This window comes from Gavia stellata, chromosome Z, assembly GCF_030936135.1.
Source record: "Gavia stellata isolate bGavSte3 chromosome Z, bGavSte3.hap2, whole genome shotgun sequence".
Taxonomy (NCBI): domain Eukaryota; kingdom Metazoa; phylum Chordata; class Aves; order Gaviiformes; family Gaviidae; genus Gavia; species Gavia stellata.
In genome coordinates this window covers 52,422,871-52,441,386 of record NC_082637.1, presented here as the reverse complement: position 1 = coordinate 52,441,386, position 18,516 = coordinate 52,422,871, and the positions used below count along the sequence as shown (strand labels likewise).

Genomic DNA, 18,516 nt, shown 5'->3' with positions numbered 1-18,516 from the left:
AGTCACCTAAGAAGTCCAAAAGGCTTCCAGGCAGCTTTTTAGGTCTCTTAAAGTTTTCTTCCCCTAGAAGCATGTTTATATGTCCTTTTATGCTGGTTAATTTAAAAACCATATATTACCTCTATCTCAGATTCTTGCCCTTGTCCTTAGACCAGCACTGCAGTAAAGATTGCAATGAGTTTTTATCTGATGCTGCCTAGCTGAGTATAGTTTAAAATGAATGCTGCAGATTAAACTGTTATTCTCCATCTTTAAAGATATAACCAAGTATCACTCCTATGCTAAGCTTTTAAGTTTTTCAGTTACGTATGTCTCTCTATAATGCTTAAGCTTTCTTTGTGTGGAAGATCTATCCAAATGAGGCTAATGGACTAGGGAATTGAAATACTTAAACCAATTCTTCGTGAAATATTGCTAATTGTGAATAAACAAAGACATCTGAGGCCAAGTGTTTTCTTACACTGTTCTTATTGTAGGTGTTCAGGCATTAATGTAAACAAATGTGTAATATATTCAGACAGTTGATTTGTTTGATTGATGAAGTTTTTAAACATAGAATTCATGGTGTTACTTAATGGAAGTGATGGATTCTGTTCTTCATACATCATTTCAGCATTATCTGATAGTGCTGGAATATAAATCTGTATTTACTTGGTTATGCAAGCATTTATTTAATTTTCTTCTAATAATTAAAGGCTTCAGAAGCTTTAAAGGGTAAAATCATCAGTTTTCTGAAGCATATTTGCAGTAGAATGGTAACTTCTTAAGATAAAAGAAAGAAAATTGTAGTTGGTGAACAGTAGAGAAGAAAACAAGCTGTGTGCCTGTGCCTCAGGAGAAATAAAATTTTAGATGCATAATTATGGAGTGTGTTGAAATACAGATAAAGTTGTGGAATTGAGTTATTTTTTATTACTAATCTGATTTGCTATTATGAGTTATTAATATATTCAGATATAAAAACACTTATTTTCAGATGTACCTATATCTGAGGAGAAAATATCTCTAGAAATAATCAGAGAAGTCACAGTGAAAGCAAATACAGCATTCTGTTATATTTCTTCTTTTGCAGATCTGTTCAAATCAAATTTGCAAATCTGTTCAGATCTGAACAAACTCTGTGTTGAGTTCTTCCTTCTGTTTGATTCCAGTCCACAGGGGAATGCAAACTTTAATCTCCTGGCATTTCAGCCAGGGACCAGCACTGCTCTGGCTAGCAGTCCCAAGCCCCTTTGGGGTTGATCTGCTGTCTAGCAGTCCCAAGCCCCTTTGGGGTTGATCGGCTGTCTAGCAACCCTTTGGTATTAGAAAAGCTGCCTTTTTCATGAACCTAATGTTTCTTTCCCATCGTCCCCTGTAGCTAAATCCCCTAATTCCTGCTGTGTGAGCATTCCTGATACAGCTTAACTTCCCAGTGGGAGGAAATGGGTGTGGGCAAGATTTACGTAGCAGTGGTGTTAAAAGCATGCCATTAATATTCACTTATTGACATAAAGAATACACGGTTTCTAACAAAGCAAGCCCCATGTGCAGTTCCCTGCCTTGCTGTCCTTACCGTTCAGAAGCACTTTATTAGTAGAGAAGAGATCTGCTGGTGTCCTGTATTATTCTATATGGGGCGAGATATATTTTCTGACTGAGAAATTCCTTCCAGTGTATCTGATGTTCCCAGCTCTTTCTTGGTCGTGTAAGTGAATTGGTCCTCACTGCTCCCCAGGGTAGGTTGTCATCCCATCGTTGTCCTCTTGCGATGCTTTCTCTTTTGACCTTGTGTTTTGACTTTTTAAAATGTCTCTTTCTTACTAACTTCTATTCTCACCTTCATGGGCTTTTCACAGAACTTTAGCAAACTGATTTTTCTGCTCAGATAGTACTTTAACAGCTCTACTTTGACCAAGAAATAAGTATAGAGTATTCAGTATTAAGCTGAGGATTCTCATTTGCCATTTATCTGGTAGATGTGCATACAATCTTGTTAGAAAAAAAGAAATATCATATTCTTCACAGTATGTTATACAGAATTCTTCATGACATCAACTGCATGCTACTAAAATACAAGCCGGCTTCTTTAAGTTGCATGGAAGTTAAGCTGATGAAATTGCCATTGGTGTAATTTTGTTTAACTGGCTGCGTACCACACCTTTTGTTGAGAATATGTATTTCATCTTCAGGAATGCTGTACTCCTCTCATAGGGTTCCTGATGTGTAATTCCAGGCCTATACAAACTATTCACTTTTAGACCTACGGGGGGGGGGGGGGGGGGGGTGGGGGTGGGGGGGGGGGGTGGGGGGGGGGGAGGGGAAAAAAAAGGGGAAAAAAGGAAAAAAAAGGAAAAAAGACTTAGGTATCTGATTAAACGGAACTGTGTCAACTAAACACAGGAGAATGGTTGGTTTTTGCTGTATCTCAATACTTTCCAGAAGTTCTGCAGAAGAGAAAGACACTCCTAAGAAAAGAGGTAGGTGAAAAAATCAACTGTGAGTAAGATGAAGGGAAAAAAGGATAAATGAACAGAGACAGTATCATCTCTTTAAGGCTGAGTTACTCCAAAAAATTTTGAACCATGCTATATGTTTGCCTCTGCATATGTGCCATATAATATAGGTCATGTATTAACAAGTTGAAAATACTCTGAATTGTCAGTGTTTCCAGTCTTCCAAAGGTTATATGTTTGTGAAAGACTTTCGCAGGACGCCAGGTGCAGATTTCCTAATACTGATAGTACAATAAAAATTTCTGCTACATGTTCCTCTTCAAATTATGTTTCGTAATATCAGAATACTTATTAATATAGACTTGTAGGGTTGTAGAATAATTTAAGAGACCTTGGAGATCATCTGGTCCAGTCCTTTGCTCTTCAAGCAGGATCAGCTTCAAGGTTGAAGATCAAAGTTGCACCAGGTTCCACTGGATTAACGTTACTTAACAAGCACCCAAAACTCATGGTTTTGCAGAAAAGAAGTGTTTGGGGGTGACAGAATGATGTGGTAGAATGCCTATTGCTGTGCAAAGACAGTTCATATTAATTGGCTATTAATAAATAATTGTGATGCTAAGCTTAAAAGGAGAACTTTTTTGGTATGTGGCTTATATAGATAATCCTCTAGTTACAGTAAAGACATTCCTATTATTTTTTTTAGCATTTATGGAAAGTGAAGTGCTGTTTCCAAATAACTGTGGACTTCGGGGAGCATAGGACTGTTCATTTTTGCTGTCTTTTGTATCAAAATGGATTCTGCAGAACATTAGGTGAAACTGAGGGTAAAAAGCAATAAAACCAGCTTGAAAAAATATTTTTTCCTTTCATTTTAGCATCAAATTTTAGCCTCAAACAGTAATACTTATTAAAGACTCCTAAAACCTAATCAAACAAGATGAGGAACTTTTGTGTCCCAATAATTGACTGCACTGATACATAATACCTCAGAGCATTTCCCTTTTGCAGGCTATAATGATAAATACACTGTGAATATTAAATGCAAATAATTGCTTTCACTTAGAACTTTTCATTTAGCCAGAAATGTGACCAACTAGCGAGGCCAATAAGCATTTCTACTTTGAAGCAATTTACCTCAGCACTTAGATCTCAGGGTTTGTAGCCCTGAAGCTTGATTTTTTAATATTTTTTTTTTCAGATGAATCAGAAATGATAATGGCTTTTTCTCAATGTTTTCTTCAACATTTGAATTGCTGAATTACTTAAAAAGTAAGGATACTTATGACTGAATCAGTTAAGGAAGACCTTTTGAGCTCCTGCAGAACAATGTAAGATGTACATTTTCTGTAGTGGATAACAGGTTAAGTAAGGTACAGGCATGCAGATCCTTCAGGTAGATTTATTTTCCAAGGGAAGTCGTAAATACCAGGGAACTCTTTGTGTCAGACTGTTGCAGTTTGCAGAGATGCTCATCTCCCAGTAAGGAAGATTATGCCTTGTAAAAAATATCACTGCTGTATAAGGATTTTTCATGAGAAAGGAGCCTCATACTGTTTATAGCCAGTGTTGTTACTGGGGCGGGGGCATGTGGGGGGCTGCTTTCTCTTGCTATACGAAGTTGTTCTCTCCCACTGTATTAAGATTACCCACTCAGAGTACTTGTAACATAAAGGCTATAGAAACATTACATTTTTATATTGCACCGTAAAATTGAGGCACAGAAGAAAATCTCCCCATTCTTCTTTCAGCAGTAGAGATTGCATGCGTCACACGTGGCAGGGTTGTGAGTGGAGAGAGTCACTTTTCCACGTCAGGCTATGTGGCAGGAGTGCAAATCACGTGCTGAGCCTCTGTCCTTGTATCAGGTTGTATGACAAGAGTGAAGTCATGGCTAGAAGCACAGCCCAGCAACACGGCCTCGGGCCCATTACAGGATGTTAATTCCCTGGCCCCAGCCACAGTTGGTTAGCATGAAACGGGGCTGGATGGATGAAGGCTCTCATACATACCATATGAGAAAATTGGTCTCTACAAGTGAAGAACAGAAAGAATGCATTATGGCTATTTTTTTAGGAATAGCCATAGCCAAGTATCTCTGTAATACCGTCCCGTGCACATTCGTACAATCATAGAACAAACTACTGTCTGGTGTAACGCTGTGGAGAGCTTCAGTCTTCTTACTGTGCTGAGTACATCCATGCTAAAAAATGTTGGCCATGCTAACTGTTGAGATTTGTATGGTTTCTTTGCAATCTGTTTTTTTTTTTGTGGGAGGGAGGGATGTTGGGGTGAGCTGAATATAAGTATATGAGCACTGCTTGGACCGTGAGAATGTAAAGGACAATATGTATTCATTGTAGATTATTGGCAATGATTAGAGGCAAACATGTACCAGTTGCTTGATGCACAAGGGTCCAGAGGACATCCACACCGTATGTCAAAGCCACAAAATGTTCCCTAATTCTTTGTAATAAAACTCAGGATTAGAAAATCAAAAGCTTGAAACACCCAACTTGTCATGAAAATAATGGATTTGCCCATGACCTTTGTCTGTGTAACAAAAGGGAAATTGTTCAGTAAAAATTCCTTTTGGGGTAAACCTGTAAAGTGGGATATGTTGCTAGTTCAAATGTGATATTACCCATACAGCACAAAAAAAAAAAAAAAGTAGTTTCCAGTTTCTATATAATTTGTATATGTGGAATTAGCTTTTGTGCTATTAATGAACTTGCAAGAATAATTAGAGTGTTCAGATCTTTGCTCAGATACACAGGTGCACAGCTCCAGGTTTTAGTAAAGTTTATCATTAAACAAGTATACTAGCTCATTTCACAAGACACACTGAAACCATTCAGATCAGTCATCAAATCACCATTTCATCTTTTCTCCATAATCCAAAGGGTAGAATTTGATATTTCCGACTAGATATGTGACCTTTAAAGACTTTTTCCATTTTTTTCTGATACAAGTGTTGGAGGCTAATAATTTAACATATTTTAATGTTTTTGCCTATGTATGGCCAAATCCATCACACAGTGAAAAAGAGACAGTTTAAGATCAAGAAGTAAAAATACTTACACACTTCAAAATACATGGATTATGTAATAGAGTTAATTGTAACTTTCATTTATTTTAATAAACAAGTCCATAGTCACAATAAAACTTTTAACTATTATTATTTTTGCTAACAGAAAAACTTGGTTTTAATTTTATGATTCAGTGATGGTTGTAAAATACCTTCAGAAATGGTCTACACTTAAGCGTAAGATGTTGGCAGAGTAACTTTCCTCTTCTTTTGCTCCTTGAATTTAACGAGTAAGGATTTTTCTCAACTGCATGTTAAAAAAATGTATGTTTTGTAGGTAGATATATTATTAAATGCTCTGATGATATGTTGTTTGTGAACCTTCGGGTGATTTTAGTGTCTTACACTGAAGATGTATTTTTCTTTTCCTGTAAGTTATTATGGATCACTTTTGTGATCATATTTTGCAATGCTTTTTTTCAAAATATAATACAAATTCTGTAAATAATAGTGCAAGTACATAAAAAAGCTAGTGTTTCTTGTAAAGTATAGTTGATACAGATTATAAGTGACTAGTAGACCTTCATAATGAAATTAAGCATGCTATTTTAATGATGAAATATTTTAAGGACTTGATGCAAATGCTGAAAGAGCTCATTTTTATTGTTTCTAAAATGCTGCATAAAAGTTATGAAATATATGTTAAGATTTGTGAAATATTTCTTACTAATCAACTGTGCACCTGTCTCATACTGTATATCTAAAAGAGAAATCATTGTAATCTAGGTTTTAATATTTGGAATGAAAATGTATTTTCTTCACCTTGATCACAGCAAATTATTTAAGGGCTCAGCATGAGAACACTTTTCTGTGCTACTTGTTGGTCCTGGAACAGTAGTCATAGCATTTACATTCTGAAGATAGAATTTCAGTATGTAAAGAATTGTATTTTCTGAATTATTTGTATAGATACTACTGTAGGGTGTTACACGGCTTCAAGTTCTCTGATCTGTATACAAAGCTATTATTACAAGGATGTCTTGGTTTTAGGAAAACTCCAACCAAAAAGAATTGATTGGGAATAAACATTAACTGTCAGCAAGCTCAGACAAGAAAAAAACAGTTAGTCAAATCAGCACCTTTGACGCAGTTCTTCCAGATCTGAATTTTTTTCACTGACAAGTGGTGAACAGCTATCAACTCTCCTTTCTCCCAGAGGTGGAACAGTTTACTCAGAAACCAAGGCAGCAATCTCTTAAATCTTCCAATGGGGTATCGGCTATCAAATGCTGAGCATCTTTCTTTACTGCAGGAATAAAATCAGAATCCGTATTTCTGGGAGAGCTTCCAGACAAAGTACCTGAGGCACAGCCACCACCAGTGAGCGAGGGGCAGAGCCCCGGGGAGGGGTGGTTGTACTGGGAGCTGCAGCAGCCTTGCGGCATGGCAGGAACCTGGGCGAGATCCAGTTTGGCAGTACAGCCCTGAGGGCATGGAAGGGTTTGGCTTGCATGAGGGTGGACTGGCCCTTCATCTGACTGAGGGGAGTCCAAGAACAGTTTTATTATTTGGAAAAGTTTTAAGCCCCTGTTGCCTAAGGAAGTGCATGTGTCCTGCCAAGATCTTCAAAAGGATATAAAGTACGTCCACTATTAGGGCTGTCACCTGGATGCTATAGCAGGCAATGCTTCTGTGATAAATCACCTTCAGTAATGAGGCAAATGAATGGCAAAACTGCGGATGGATTTAACTGCTAGACTGCAAGTGTACTCGGTTAGTGCTGAGAAGGGCATGTTCAGCTCCCAAGACTCATGTTGTAAACATGTAGCCTGTCTCAGTGCACTTGTCAGAGTCTCACTGTGTGACTCCCTGAGAGTGTGGATGTGCTTTCCTCTCCTGAGCTCTCTCAGTGATGTGAGGATGTAGGAGCAACCACAAGTCTGAAGATCACTGAATTACACAAAGCTTAAGCTATGATAGGAAAATTAGTTCTACCTTTTCTGTGATCACTTCTCCTTTTTCATTCAGAATAGGGAATGAGTCAGATCTTCAGCATCATCAAAACCCCTAAGCTAGCCTTTTCCCTTTCATATGCCAATGGAAGGAAGATTGGCAGTGAGTGAGGGGCTGTTGTTCATTGTCACTGTTGCACTGTTACCAATTTGTTAATCCCTCATCCCTTCCCCATTACCTGTGGTGCTCCTACTCTGAAGGCTGGTTTGTGCCAAAAAAGGGGGTTGGTGACACCAGGCAGACCAAACCTGAGCAAGCTGAAAGGGTGACAGCCTAGTTTCCTTAAACCTGTTGACTTCTGCAGTGCAGTCTTTTCCACAATTGTTCTGCTTAGGTAATGCAGAAGGTAGTTTAAAACATTTTGCTCTTTTCTTAAATGTATGCTGCTGTATTTGCATGTCACTGCTGTTTAATTTGTCTATTTATAGGCTAAATTACAAAAGTTCAAGTATTTACTGTTCTTTTTCTAACACATGCTTATTTTGCCTGTACAGATTTATTGGATTTTATTACATTGTGTGCTTGGTGAAGTATCCCTATAGCAGGAGGTTAACTAGAAACATACAAAACAGCATGACTTTACACATTCTTCTTGTGTTGTCTGTCCTGCATTACAGGAAAACTTTGGGATTTGGAGTGGGGTTTTTTAGTTTAAAGCTATAAAGAGATGAGATGTCAATAAAGTCTACTAATATTGACAGAACAGCACTGTTTCATAAGTGCTTTATTTTAGCTTTTCTTGATACCACGTGGCTTACAGAAGGCTGAGCTGATTTTAGTCCAATGGCTTGACTAATGTAAGAAAGGGGGTAGGGGGAAGATGGTCCAAAAGGGTTTGCCATTAACCTTTATTAATCTCATTAAGGTGAGGGCCAGCAGAAGAGTTATAAATAATTAATGCACAGTTCTACTTTTAAAGAGTCTAAAAAAATTAGCTCTTTTTTATTTTGATCACTACATATCATACCTAGCTAATCTGCAAATAAGAAGTTAGATCCCTTTCTACTGAGTGAACAGTCCTAATGCTGAAGAAACTATTAATTGAATTTGTGGTGTGTGTGCTTGTAATTTTTCTGCTTACTAACCCCTACATACCAGAGCTGGAATCTATATAGCAAGTTTTGTTCATTCTGGGGACAATATTAGCAGGTAGACTGTTGATTCTGGTGCTTAAGTTATTCAATGTGTCTGTTTGCGATGTGTGAAATGGAATAGTATTCAGCACTTTCTTCTGTGGCTGTGTTGGCTCAAACTTATTTCTCTAGGAAGAATTAGCGCATATGCCTTTCAATATGCAGCAAGATACAACTCTTGTATACGTGGCATTTTACTATCACTCATAGATTATAATTACACTCCGGTTTTCCCTGGGTGCATCATATGCTAAAGTGATAGGCGTAATATAAAGATAGAAGCGGTTGTTAATGTCCCTCAATAATTTGAGTAGTGAAACATGAGTCCTTGTTCCAGTTTTGCGGCAAAATGCTTCACAACATGGTTACTCAGGTGCATTATAAACTACAAAGAAATGGTTGTGTTATAAAGCTATTACATTACCAGTCATCATTTTTACAGATATAAAGCTGGTTTGTTAGGCTTTACACTAAGTGGAACTGTAAGGAACTACTGTTGGCTAAGGACTGTGAATAGAAAGAGGATGTTGGGTATTTTCAATGTAATGTCTGTTTGCAGGAAGGTTGGCTGCGGCCAATTAATAATACGTCATTGATTCTTACTAAAAACCAAACACTGGATCATTAGGAAAAATTGAATGGACCTCTCAAGTTATTGATTCTCTTACTCACAAGCAGTCTAGTTTTTAATAACCTGATTAAATTGTATGCATTAATTGTATTGAAAATCTGATCTAAACCCTTCTTCTTCCGACAGCCAGAAATTTTTCTTTAATTTTCTGCCCAGGTAAACCTAAGGCTACTTTGCTTTCATCTCTCCCTTATTTACTTAATGTATTTAGAGACAATATCATTCTTGTACTTCATTTTGCAAGGTTAAACAAGGCAGATTACATTAACCTCCTCTCATAGCATAGTTTCTGGTCCTGGCAAATCTCTTTTGCATTGATTTGGTCCCACGCATTTGATAAAGATGCAGGTTCAGAATTGTGTGAAATTGTCTGCTGTGTCTTTCAGAAATATTCTGGCTGATGCAACACAAAATCTAGCTTTCCTTTGGAGGATTCACACTGATATTTCATAATCTCTCCATGTCACCTTACTGTCTGCTAATATTCTTATGTTCTCCTTACTTGTCAGTTATTTCTGGTTTAAAAAGTCAACTTTCCTAAGGTATTTAGTCACCTACCTCTTAAAACCATGGGTGTAGTATTATGCATGTTGTATTATTATAACAACTGAATTTCTGCATGTTGCTTCTCCAACTTTGCTGGCTCTTCCTGTGGGCTGTCTTCTCCTCTTGTCTCTTCATGATGTCCTTGACTTTGCGTTGTGAGCACTGTCACAGATTTTGTGCCAGTGTCACTAGGTATGATACAGTTTCTCAGAAGCTTCTGTAATGACTTCCCTCCAAACTGACAGTTCCCCATATAAACGTATTGCTTCTCTGTTATCCAGTTCATATGCAGTTCATAATTCCAGTCTTAATCCTTGTCTTCTCCAGGCTGACATTTTTTCTCATAGCACTGTACCAAATGACTTGCTGAGATCTGTTTTCTTGTCCAGAAACTTATGATCACCCATAGCTTAGTGTTGCATTTTATTGACAACATCTTAATGTGCCTGTAGTTACATGAATTTTAAAATTTCTTTTAACTCTTCCTTCAATTAAGGTACTCAGCTTACTGCTGTTCAGCCAAACAGTATCATCTTGAACACAGTAGATTTTACATGTGTTCTTTGTACAAATGAAATGCCCCTTGAAGTCACTGGAAATAGTCTTGAGGAGACCTAAACTCTAAAGAGCAGGGTGAAGAAAGACCAGGAATAGTTCCTGTTCATCTTATTTCTAAATTTATTAAAATTCCAGTTTAGATAGAATGGTCAACAGTTTAGTACTACTGTAGATTTAGGAAGAGCTAGAGTGGATGGAGGATTAAGATCTTCTGTGTTAAATAGGAGAAATTGTTCTTAAACAATACTCAAAGAAAAATTTTGTTAATTTAAAAAGCACCATTTGCATTCAGTCTTTTAATATGTGATATCTTGCAATGATAAAGTAGGTTGGTTTGAGCTTTTGTGTATATGTAATAAGAACTTTCCTTTTTTATTACATCAGTAAATCACAGAGATTACAATGATTTCAGAGCTTGCAATGTAAATTACATTGTGCTTATGTATTAGCTATTGTATTTCTCTGCCACGATAATAAAGCATTGCCTTTATTCTAATTTGTTTCTTCTAGGGTTTTTTTTTTTATTCCTGCTTGCAGTTCAGAGTTCCTCAGAGCATGATTAGATTATTCACATTCCTTGCCAATTTTTAGTTTCAGCTGGCATGAAAAGAGGCAAGCAGAAGTTCTTGCCAACTCTCGCGTTAGTTGTGCTGTAAGAATTGTTCAGAAGACAGCAAACTCTTCAGGAAAGTCACAAAGTCAAGCAATGTGAAAAAATAGAATGTTGTGCCTCCATGTATTATATTGAATTGAAGACAACTTCTCCCATTCACTACTTTCAGTGAACGTTAAGTGGTTTTATCATGTCAGACTAAACATTGATTTGACAAAACATCCTCTTTCTGCAGTAATCAGTAGAAGAAGACAGGGGAGTAAGACAATAAAGACATATTGTGATATAGCCTCAGCAGGGGCTCCAGGAGTCTGCAGTACAGCAATGTGGTGGAGAAAGTGTACCTTTGTGTTTAACGTAGCAATGATGGAAGTCTCCCACTAAGCTGTTTGTTCACTCTTTGAAGCCATGCAAGATTTTACCATTAGCAGCTTGCTGTGCCAGTAAGTTCTGTGGTTGAGCTACATATTTCCTTTTATGTTTCTGAATTTTGGGAGCATCACTGTGTGTGTCGTAGTTCTTTCTGTGAGAAGAGATGGTGACTATTCTTATCCATTTCCCTTATGGTGCTACTGACTATGTAGATCTCAGGGTTGGCCCCCTTTGGATTACTCCCTTTCACCCTAGTCATCTATTCATCTAACGATCCATGTGTGTGATCATCTGGTGGCCTTGGTTACTACCTTTCTAGTCATATGTTATCGATTTCAGACAGGACATCAGGCCCAGCCAGCACTGGTTCATGAGGGCAGGTCCTACTTGACCAATCAGATCTCCTTCTATGACCAGGTCACCCACCTAGTGGATGAGGGAAAGGCTGTTGGTGTTGTCTACCTGGACTTCAGTAAAGCCTTCGACACTGTCTCCCACAGTATTCTCCTGGAGAAGATGGTGGCTTGTGGCTTAGACAGGTGCACTCTTCGCTGGGTAAAAAACTGGCTGGATGGCCAAACCCAGAGAGTCGTGGTGAATGGAGTGAAATCCAGTTGGTGGCTGGTCACAAGTGGAGTCCCCCAGGGCTCAGTTTTGGGGCCGGTCTTAATATATTTATCAATGATGTAGATGAGGGGATTGAGTGCTCCCTCAGCATGTTTACAGATGACACCAAGTTGGGCAGGAGTGTTGATCTGCTCAAGGGTAGGAAAGCTCTACAGAGGGATCCGGACAGGCTGGATCGATGGGCTGAGGCCAATTGTATGAGGTTCAACAAGGCCAAGTGCCGGGTCCTGCACTTTGGCCACAACAACCCCATGCAACGCTACAGGCTTGGGGACGAGTGGCTGGAAAGCTCCCCTGCAGAAAAGGACCTGGGGATGTTGATTGACAGCCGGCTGAATATGAGCCAGCAGTGTGCCCAGGTGGCTGAGAAGGCCAATGGCATCCTGGCTTGTATCAGAAATAGTGTGGCCAGCAGGAGTAGGGAGGTGATCGTGCCCCTGTACTCGGCACTGGTGAGGCCGCACCTCAAATACTGTGTTCAGTTTTCAGCCCCTCACCACAAGAAGGACATAGAGGTGCTGGATCATGTCGAGAGAAGGGTGATGAAGCTGGTGAGGGGTCTGGAGCACAAGTCTTATGAGAAGTGGCTGAGGGAACTGGGGTTGTTCAGTCTGGAGAAGAGGAGGCTGAGGGGAGACCTCATCAGTCTCTACAATTACCTGAAAGGGGGCTGCAGAGAGGTGGGTGTTGGTCTCTTCTCCCAAGTGACTAGCAACAGGACAAGAAGAAATGGCCTCAGGTTGCACCAGGGGAGGTTCAGGCTGGATATTAGGAAAAATTTCTTTACTGAGAGGGTAGTGAAACACTGGAATAAGCTGCCCAGGGGAGTGGTGGAGTCACCATCACTGGAGGTGTTCAGGGAACATGTGGACAAGGCATTGTGGGACATGGTTTAATGGGTGTTGGTTGATGGTTGGACTTGATGATCTTACAGGTCTTTTCCAACCATAGTGATTCTGTGATATTGTCAAGGTACCTGCCCACAGCCTTCAAGATCCAGGTGCACTATGGACACAACCATATAATGATGTTTCTGATTCCCTCTAGACTTGTCCTCATGCTATTTGCTTTTCCTTTCATCACTACTGAACATCAACATGACATTTGCACAGAATTGCCTACTGGTTAACTAGGTTCTCTTTCCAGAGTGCTAACAGCTTGCACACAGTCTGATATTCTTCACGTATGATTAGGACTGCCTTCTTCACATGTGCTTTGCATTTATCTACACAGAATTTAATCTGCCATTTTATTACCTAGCCATTCAAAATAATGAGAACTTTTGCAGGCAGGTTTACTTTTGCCATGCTGAATAATTTTAATTTATGTTCAGTAAATCTCACCACCTCCCAAATCACCTCCTTTTCCACATCACTTGTGACTGCGTTGACTAATTCAGGCCCTTGCACAGATCCATTCTCCAGGAAATTTAACCATCTTTCCCTTTGCGTCCTAGGCATGGCCACCTTGCTTATAAATTTCAAAGCAAAATTAGGATGACATTGAATTGTTTTCATCTAGATGATAATAATTTGAGCTGTAAAAAGACATTTTTGTCCTGCACTATTGAAAACAAATTTCTGTGTGGCACCAAGGTTAGAAGAACCTGGTATCTTCAGGAAGAGTTTATGATTTCAGTGTCATACTGGTTCTGAACTGTTTTCTCTGTAGTGAGACCTATTGAAAGTAACATCATTCCGTAACATCATTTAAAATGGATTAGTACACTTTTGTATATGTGTGATAATATTGTATTGCTGAGTTGATTCAAATTTTTTTCATTGCTGCTGTCAGTCTGTTGTTGATTATCAAAAGCAAAATCGTTAGTATAATGGAGTACATCTTCTCGCTATGATTTCAGTGGAGCGTATCTAATAAACCAAGGCATCTGAAATTGGAATGTAATAAAAAAGAAGTATTTATGTTAATATAATATTCCTGTTAAATGAGTGCTGCTAATGAATCTGCTGTGAAGCTGAGCTTGTAATAAGTCAAGGGTTACAGAAGAATTTGCACAATAGGAGGACAGCATTTAGTTTTATAGCAATAGTTTGTCATTTGTTAAAAAACTTTTGAACAAAATACATTATACTACTTTAAGTAAAAGTTACTGTGAAAATTCAGGTACTATAAGTCAAATGTCTAAACGTAGTTAATGGTTGTTTCAGTTATACTCAAATACCATTCTTCATTGTGGAGGAAGAAAAACTCTGTGATTCTTTATGACTAGAGGATTTAGGAAAGAGTGGAGTGTCGGGGTTTGTGGGGAGGGATGCTGATACCATTCAGCAACCAAACAGTCTCTCCTTCTTTCTTTTGTTTTCAATGTTACACATTTGCTTCGTCTTTATTTTCCTATAAGGGGATTTTAATGTGAAATTCTAAATGTGAAAATAATGGATTCAACTTTTTCCAGCAAAAGTGGAGAATACAAAGGCACAGTTACCTTCCAGAGCACACAGTAGACAGCTTTAAATAAAAGGGGCCAGGAAGGGAATGTGACCTGTATCTGGTGAGGTGGAAATCTCATCTGACCAGCTGATCTTTTTTGATTATTCAAAATGTAAATTGTAGAGGGAGAAGGGAAAATTATTCTTTCAAAGAGCAAATATCTTCATCCAGCCCTTTCCCAGGCACTTTTCGCTAATTCAGTTCCTCATCTCTAATCTGCCTGTCCTGCCAGTGTCCATCGCTTGTCCTCAAGGAAGCCATATTTTGATTTTGCCAGCACTGCTAGTTAAAAGCTGACTCAGTACCAGTGTTGTTGGTTCCTGTTGTCTGTGATAGCAAGGAAATCACTCAAACCCTCATGTCCCTGCTTCATCTCATCCCATCTCATGTGACAAGCAAAATATCCACCTCCCAAGACAGAACAAATGTGCTTTGATAGCTTTAGGTAGGAGTTCTGTGAATAAGGAGTATTTCAGTAATTTTGTAACTATGTATGGTTTTTCACTCTCACTCTCACTTTAAGGCAACAGATATATCTGTTTTATTAAAGGCAAATTTAAGATAGCTTAAGGTAGTTCTCAGAATTAGGCTGTTGTTTTTCTCCATGTTACATGACTGTAGCCTCAAAAACGCTGACCTGACTAATGGTAGTAGCTATGTTTGCTCAAGCAGAGTCATTCGGGGTCTGAATGGGGTGGGAAGGAGGTTCTAGAGATTTTATATTAAAATTCTGGTTTTCTAACTATGACAATGTATACTTCTCGTACATGCTAATAGATTTTAAATAACAGTCATGGTTCTTAGCTTTGTTAGGAGTTATTTTACATTTATTGCCCAATGCTTAATACTACTTCTAGTAGCAAAATCTCTGTTCTGTAAAGAATTGCAGTAAAATGAGCTAAATGTCATCAGACCTCACCTCTCTTGATTTCCTCAGTGTATAAAATACAAACTTGAATACCCATCTCAAAATCTGATCATAGCTCAAGCTTACAACACTTCTTTGAACAACACTTTCTATCTAATTAGCACATTTTTCTTATGTATTAATTACAGACCACTTTGTTTGCAGACGAAAAGGAGCAGCCTCTTCTCCTTTATCTGCTACTCACAGGAAATAATTCTGTTTCTCTGGAGTTAGTAGGTGTTAGCTTAGCAAGGAGTGGTGGGTCTTAAATGTGTTTATGATGTTAATATTTTACTCCCCCATATCACTTCCCATTTAAGAATAAATTTTCATCACATTAAATTAATAATGAGCTAAGTTTTCTTTTAGGGAAGAAACTGTAAGTTTTGTGATTTGCTCATAGTTTAGCTGTTAGCACAGAAAGGTATAAAGGCCAGATACTTTAAATCCTAGACTTGTGCTTCAGCCGTAAAATGTATCTCTTCATTATTTAAAAGATATTACAATTATTAATTTGACAGAAGTAGAATGTCTTTTCTTGCCACAGAAATACATTGGAAATTACTCAGGGTGAGTTATACTAGCATGACGACATAATAGCTTAATTGACACACTGCATTATGTTTTCCTGCCAACATACATGTTCCAGTGGGTCATATTTCAGTCATTGAATTCTTTGTCCGCATGGTAAAAGAAATAGTTTTGTTGAAATGAAGTCCATTCAGTTTTTGCATGTTAAGTAGTACTATCCATTTGCTTATGTCTGTAGGAAATGCAAGCAGCTTTGTGCTCCATAGTCATAAATCCAAGGTCCTCTTAAAAAACATCAGCAGTGTTGCTAACCTATTAGTAAGGATCTGTGCTAATAAGGGTTTAGATGTAGGTGAAAATTTAGTTTTTCATGCATAGCAGCATTCAGCCTCCACCTAGGAACTTGGAAATATTACCTACAGGCCTTCAGTTAAGTCTTTCATTTAGTTTTGCAGTTAGATGAAGTAAAGATAAACCCAAGATATCTGCCCTTCTGTTTAGTTAGAGGACAATATTTGCTTACTGTGGACAGTACTGAAACTGACACCAAAACAGTGTAAATATAATTCCTACTGAATACTTTAAAGTTCTGTGTCTAAAAATAGCCATTATTATCTATAAGAACTGGTAATGATCAACAGTATCAATGTGGGTCCCTTTGTGGGTAGAAGGGCTTCCACTTCATGTCTTTTTTTTTTCTCTCTTTCTTTCTAGATGCAGCAATTGTTCCATGAAAACTATGAACATAACCGCAAGGGTTACATTCAAGATCTTCATAACAGTAAGATTCACACAGCCATAACACTTCATCCAAACAAAAGACCAGCTTACCAATACAGGCTGCACAATTACATACTCGGTCGCAAAATTTCCGAACTGCGCTATCGGACCATCCAGCTCCATAGAGAAAGTGCCCTGATGAGCAAACTCAGCAACAGTGAAATAAATAAGGAAGATCAGCAACTGGGAGTGATGCCATTTTTCAGTCATTTCCAGCCACGTGAAAGGGATGAAGTCATTGAGTGGGAGTTCCTGACAGGAAAATTTCTTTACTCAATGGTGGAGAACCAGCCACCCCAGCAGAGTCTGAGCAGTGTCCTGCGGGCTGCACTGGATGACACCGTGATGCAAGTCATGGAAATTATAAATGAGAACTCTAAATCTAGAGGAAGGCTTATTGATTTCAAGGAAATACAGTATGGCTACCGCAGGGTGGACCCTCTGCATGGAGTGGAGTACATCCTGGATTTATTGCTTTTGTACAAAAGGCACAAAGGAAGGAAAGTTACCGTTCCAGTGAGACGTCATGCTTACCTTCAGCAATTGTTTAGCAAACCTTTCTTCAAAGAAGCAGAGGAGCTGGATGTAAGAAGCTTGCTGGAGGATACCAACACTGACACTCAGTCTTTCTCTTTTCTTTCAAATTCTTTAAAGATATTTTCCTCATCATTCCAAGGCACCCAAGGTAGTGGGGAACGCAGTGACAAGAAAATACATATTCTTGTCCCTCTGACAGGAAGATTCGACATTTTCTCAAGATTTATGGATAACTTTGAGAAGACTTGTCTGATTCCCAGGCAGAATGTAAAGTTGGCAATAGTTCTCTTCAGTTCTGAGTTGGGCCAAGACTCCAGCAAACACATAGAGCTAATGAAAAAATACAGCATGAAGTATCCTAAGGCAGATATGACCCTGATTCCGATGTCAGGAAAGTTTTCTAGAGGTTTAGGTCTTGAAATGGCCTCATCTCGATTTGACAATGGCACTTTGCTGCTGTTCTGTGATGTTGATCTGGTATTCACACCAGACTTCCTCCAGCGATGCAGAGATAATACTATTCAGGGAGAACAGGTTTACTACCCTATTATCTTTAGCCAATATGATCCAAAAGTAATATATGGAGGCAACCCTCCAGCTGGCAGTAGTTTTGTTTTCACAAAAAGAACTGGATTTTGGAGGGAGTATGGATTTGGGATTACTTGTATTTACAAAAGTGATCTGCTTACTGCTGGTGGATTTGATACCTCAATTCAAGGCTGGGGACTTGAGGATGTAGACCTCTTTACTAAAGTGATAACATCTGGCTTGAAGGCTTTCAGAAGTCAAGAAGTAGGAGTCGTACATATTTTTCATCCAGTTCAGTGTGACCCCAATTTAGATCCGAAACAATACAAAATGTGCTTAGGGTCCAAAGCAAGTACATTTGCCTCTACCATGCAGCTTGCTGAACTCTGGCTACAGAAACATTTGGGTGTCAGGTACAATGGAACTCTCTCCTGACATCTCAGCCTATTTGGCCTTTTTAGGGGAGTGTACCTCATTATTGTTATTATTATTTGATTTTGCTGCCATAGTTTTAAACTCCCTCTTCATTGTCTTCCAAAGACTGTTGACCTCAAATGGGATGAGTCTGCTGTTCACTGATGTTTCTTGTACCTACTGAGCTTGTGAGGTGAATTCCTTCATATTTCCTCTGTTTGAAAGTCAATCAAGTCATGGCAATCATATGATCCCATGGAGCACATCCATCACAAGAGACTGCATCAGAAGAATGTTCTCTTTCCACTTTGGGTTGCAGTATCATCTTTGTTGCATTTCTCAGATTTGATGTGATACAAATATTTACTGGTGAAGGTACCACAAAAGTGCTTTATGCTTCTTCTGGGGATGG

General features: G+C 38.6%; 1 protein-coding gene across 1 annotated transcript in view; it reads left to right on the top strand.

Annotated features, from left to right (window-relative positions):
• CHSY3 (chondroitin sulfate synthase 3) overlaps window positions 1-18,133 on the top strand; it is a 303,099-nt gene extending 284,966 nt beyond the window's left edge. The window contains exon 3 of the mRNA XM_059834176.1: window positions 16,560-18,133. Coding sequence (XP_059690159.1) covers window positions 16,560-18,125 — 1,566 coding nt within the window. The 3' untranslated portion in view covers window positions 18,126-18,133. The remainder of the gene's footprint in view (window positions 1-16,559) is intronic.
• The last annotated feature ends 383 nt before the right edge of the window (window positions 18,134-18,516 follow it).